At 36.6% G+C, this 5,277-nt stretch overlaps 1 protein-coding gene across 1 annotated transcript; it reads right to left on the bottom strand.

The window, feature by feature from the left end:
• Nucleotides 1-2,007: 2,007 nt before the first annotated feature.
• Nucleotides 2,008-4,195, bottom strand: LOC116751141 (signal transducer CD24-like). The gene is made up of 2 exons (XM_032626578.1): nt 4,159-4,195; nt 2,008-2,528 (listed from the first exon to the last, which is right to left on the bottom strand). Exons 1-2 carry the CDS (start codon nt 4,193-4,195, stop codon nt 2,266-2,268), a joined length of 300 nt encoding a protein of 99 aa, XP_032482469.1. The 3' UTR covers nt 2,008-2,265.
• Nucleotides 4,196-5,277: the final 1,082 nt, after the last annotated feature.

The raw sequence follows: 5,277 nt of genomic DNA, 5'->3' as shown, positions 1-5,277 counted from the left end.
TTAAATCTCTGCTGACATAGTAGGACAAATAAAGCCTTTGTAGATATAACTCCTCTCAAGGGCTAAGGACCATGATGTCATGTTTTCCATATTAGGTTTACCTGGGGGAGTTCATCTGAATCACTCATGGAACCTTAAAAATAAAATAAAATGACAAATTCCTGGACCTCCCCCCCAGTCTAGAATTATGGAAACAAACTCTCTAGGGGGTGAAGATTTTGAACCTGATTTTTAAAGAGCTCCCCACTCAAAGTGTGAGAGCCCCAGCTGAAGGAGATACCTGTAAGACCTTGTAAGCAGGAGAAACACCAGCATAACTGAATAATCTCCTGGTGTCCAGGAGTAGAGGGATACATCTTTAAGAAAAGTGGGGGAATTTGTCTGATATCAGAGATCCCAAGATTTAGAAGAAAACTTTCAAGATAAATGTTTTTGGATACTCTGGGCAGTGACAATTAGAAGATTGTTTCCAACAGACCTGGGTAAGCCTTCTGTTTGAGGGTCTCCCTGGGAGGATCCTGTCTCATCATAGACCAGGAGATTTTAATTTCTATGCATGTTTTATGGTTTAGGATGTAAATGCACCCCATTTTCTTTTTCCTGCATTTTGGCTTGGTCCTGAAGTAATTTTAACCAACTTTAATTTTCAGTTGGAAGGTTCTGGGACATAAAACAAAACAAAACAAAACAAAAAAAGAGTCTTTCTAAGATATTATTTTATAGAGCTATTTGCTGCACTTATTTTTTTTTTTGCTCTTACAGCCATTTCTTTTTATTTACAGTTTGTGTTTAATGCAAATCAATTCCATAACATGAGAAGTTACTATGAATCAAAGCAGAAATACACAAACACAATATACAATCCAAAACAGATGTACAGCATTCAGGTATGAAACAAAAGAGAATGTTCATTCACACACAGTAACTTGAGATCTGTTGGATATGGTTGTTCCAGTGTAGATTTCTAAAGATGGAAAAAAAATGACTTTGGTTATCAAGACTACTGTGGTCATATTAGATTTTGGACCATCTAAGCATCAGTGTGTGACCATGTGAACAAAAGACTTTAGGGAGTGTCTATTTTTAAACAGGTTTCTGTGCACCAAGGCAGCTGTGAAAAGATTTACTTTCCAAAATCAAGCCCACTTTAGGCTTAGGACCAGGTTCTAACTATCTAAAAATATTGAATGATAACAGAAAGTGTTCCAAATGGGGCTACTCTGATTCAGTTTCAAAAGAAGTATTTACAGAAAAGAGTATTAAAGTTTTTCTGAATTTAATGGAAGCAAGCTTCCAGTCTTCCCTTGCCAAATATATTTGGTTATAGTGTAGCTCCGTCACATATTTGCCTTTTTAATTTCAAGATTTGTCAATTTTACCTTCAAAACAGATCATTTTTTAAGCTGTAAAAAGTATTCAACATATGCAGAAATAAAAAGCATTTAGAAATTAGTTGAGATCAATGTAATTCTACTCTTTATCTGTTTAGCTAAATGAACCTAGTGCTCTTTTTGAATAAGAATAGTTGATAAGTATAGAAGCAAAATGTACTCATTATGCTTGGACTTGGGGTAGATTCCAATCCATCATTGCCCTGGTAACATATCAATGACTATATAAAAATTCAAATGCAATGTCAAACCCAAACCCCAAGGGAAAGAGTTCATTTCCCAAGAGAACAGTGATAGTTTAACATAAAATTTTCTCTGGAGTACATCAGCATTAAATTAGTACTGCTGAAACAACACATTGAGGTTTTACAGTAACACCTGGAAGTTCCTTCTAATGTACCTATAAATAGAATCACAGAAGCTTTCTGTTTTACCTCATTGTTTTATGGCCTTACAAATTTAATGAACCAAATGAAAACTGAATCTGTTCCACATCACATTCTTTATCTCTAAGTAAGATAAAATCTATTCTCACTTTCAAGGTAGAGTTTTATGGATCCATACTTCTTAAGTCACATTTAAGGAAATCATCTCTTAACCAATTTTGGAGGTCGTCTCTCTTCATCTTGTACAGGAAACTCCAGCAGATTTAATATTGGCATTCATCATCTAGTCAAACCCTTCACATGCTCTTCAAACCAATCAAATTTGGGATCCTCAACAGTTTCTGTCAATAAAATAAGGTGTGGAACTTGCAGATTCATTCAATGAAGACCTGTTGTTTTTGTTTCCCTTGTCACACTGGATGTCTGGATGCCATCTGAATTGGGTTTAGAGGATGAGGAAGTATAGATGTTTCCTGGCCCGAAGTCTTTTAACAGTAGAGATGTAGAAGGGAGACCGAGGTCACCAAGAGACTGGCTGTTGACTGCAGAGCACCGTCACTTGCCTTGGTGGTGGCATTCGCTGGATTGGGGGCAGCTGACATGTGCTGGGAGGAGTTACTTGAAGGTGTTACAACAGCTGTTTGATTTGAATAAATCTGCGTAGGTAAGAGCAGCGCCAGAAGCAGCAGCCCCAGTCCGAACCTGGCCACCATCGTCCTGCCCAGGTCTGCTCCGTCGGTGCGCAGTGCGTCTCACTGCTGCACTTATTTTACACACAGCATGATAATTACTTCTCCAGGCTTTTTTTTTCTCTTTGTTTAGAGGTAACTAGATAAGCAGTTTTTAGGAGACAGTCACAGACACCCATTACTAATGCCTAGAACATTTAGGGAAGCTTCAAGACCATTTGTAACACCGCTGAAAACATTTTCAATAACTGGAAAAATTTTGAAATGTAAATTGCTCTTGATGTTATATTTTAAAAGCAATTTTGTTTGGAAATATTAGTGCAGTCTACAAAGGAACATCAAATCATACTGCTAAGGGGACTAACAGCCATTGAAGCTTCAGCAGTAAACTGGAGATTTCTCATTTTCTTTCTGCTTGCCCTCCTTTCTTCCTGCCTTCCTTCCTTTGTTCTGATATATATGTGGGATACAATACTGAGCGCAAACAGTCATTATCTGCTGTAATCCAGTGAGACAATCAGATATTAAGCAAATAATTATACAAAAAAAGTAAAACTTTAGAATAGGTAGAAATATGAGAGCATCTGACAAGGGATTTGACATAATCAGGGGGTCAAATGAGAGTTTTCAGTGCCTTTCAGACATCCAAGGAGAGTTGGATAGATGATTGGTTAGATGGTTAAAGTCAAAAGATTGGTTGTAGTTAATAGATTGATTATAGGCTAGAGCTATCCTGATTAACACTTGTTTTCTTTACGTGATCATTTGAGATGGCCTGGATGAAATGCATTCTTCCAAGTAATAATTCCCAAGCATGTGACACAGTGGTTGTATGAATGTGGTCTTCACTGAGCTGGAGTTTAGTCTGATTGAAGGGGAAGGATAGGTGTGCTTGCAATAGTTATGTGGAAAGCCCTATACAATTCAAAGCCAAAATGAGAACCAAGACAGTGGCTGATGCAGGGGCCCAAAGGAGACAATCAGGGACTCCTGGCATAGAGTTAGGAAAGCGGGAGGAGGAAGGAAGAGAAAAATCATCCTTGTGAGGGATCAACTATGTCAAAGTAAATATCCACATAGAAAGAAGAAAGATCTTGGCATGTACAGGGATGCTATGATGCTATTCTATGAAATAGAATAGTTGTGAAGTTATTCTGGTGAGCGCATGCAGGTTAGGATTTCAACATATGAATTTTGAGGGAAAACAAACATTTAGTCTATAACATTCTGTATATACCTGAATTGAAATGAAAAAAGTATCTGTGAGTCATTTATATGATCAACATCAACTAGTAGCCACCAAGTGAAGAATAAAACATTAGAAATATATCTAAATGTATTAAATACACTTGTCATCACAGAAATAATCCATTGTTAAGAAAGGTCTTTTGATATCATACATAGAAAATGAAAAGCGGCTTTCTTTTTTTGTAGCATATTTAAATACTAGCTCTTTTGTGATTATATGCCCCTGAAGGCAAATTATTCCAGAAATAAACAAGGTAGAAGGCTTTTCTTAAACAAATGATTCTTGAAAATGGCAAACTTCACAGTTATTTAATTTTTCATTGTTCTTTGTTGCACTAATCAGCCCCTTTCTCTTTGTTTCTCAATGAAGAATTCACTTTCCAAAAAGAAAAGGAAAAAAAGGTTCTCTAAAAAGGCACATAACCTCTCTAAGCAAGGCTTTACTCCTGCGTAAAACAAGGACAGCAGGGGCTGGCGTCATGACTGCTACAGCCAGGGGGCGCTCCAAGCAACTCACATCTATCAACTCAATTCTTACCACTGTGAGGTGGCTGTCCTCTCCTTCTAGGTGAGGAAACAGGTTGGGCTACTTGCCAGTGATCACATGCCGAAGGAATGAGGACAAAGGGAGGGTTCGAACCCAGGGACTTTGGAACCAACATCTGTGCCATTGGCCACCATGCTGCACTGGCCTATATAAACATGCCAAGCCTAACGTCTAGGATTCCTCTGCAGACCAAGCCAGACAAATCACATGAAGTACTTAATACATTTTAAGGAGTGATGCAAAAGTAAGTTAACATTTTTATTAAAGTGAGTGATCCCAGGATGAAAGGAACCATCCAAGGCTGTTGGAGATAACATTACCACAAACCTTCACTCAAAAGTTGCCTGATTTGAGATGTCAAATAAATTGGAGGGGAAAAAAAAGAGAAAGAATTTACATGTTTCATAGTACCATAAAACGTTGTTACTGACATTATGTCTCACCACAAGTAAAATAAAGTCTTGATAATATGAGATACCTTAAACTCTGGTATCGGATTAAATCACACGTGAAAAGTATAACTTATTTTGTGAATGAGGCTGTATTGGCTCAGGCTATGAAAATTTTATTTAAACTCCCTTTATATTTTTGGGTGGACACAAGTCACATTTAGTGTATTATCTGTCTTTTCCTGAGGAATTCTGAAATCATTTTTTTCTAATTCATTTGAAAGGCTGCAATGAACAAAAATAGTTGTTTCATCTTGAATCTAGGATTATTCTATCAGTAAACATAGCAGCCTCAAAGTTATACTTTTATTACTATCCCTTTTGACATCACATTGCTTTCCATCATTTACTTGTAAATGTAGCAGAGGTGAGCCACACCCACATAAAATATCATAGGATAACATTCACAAAAATAGAAATGTATGATACATAGTTAAATAGTTGCAAGGATATTATGAAAAAAATAAATGTTAGAAATTGTTCTATATCAATGTAAAGCATGATAATTTTCATTATCATTGTTTTAAAAACTTGTAAATAGCTTGATATCCATGAAACAGTCATAAA

This window comes from Phocoena sinus, chromosome 3 (assembly GCF_008692025.1).
Source record: "Phocoena sinus isolate mPhoSin1 chromosome 3, mPhoSin1.pri, whole genome shotgun sequence".
Classification (NCBI taxonomy): Eukaryota; Metazoa; Chordata; class Mammalia; order Artiodactyla; family Phocoenidae; genus Phocoena; species Phocoena sinus.
This window is presented reverse-complemented; position numbering and strand designations above follow the sequence as displayed.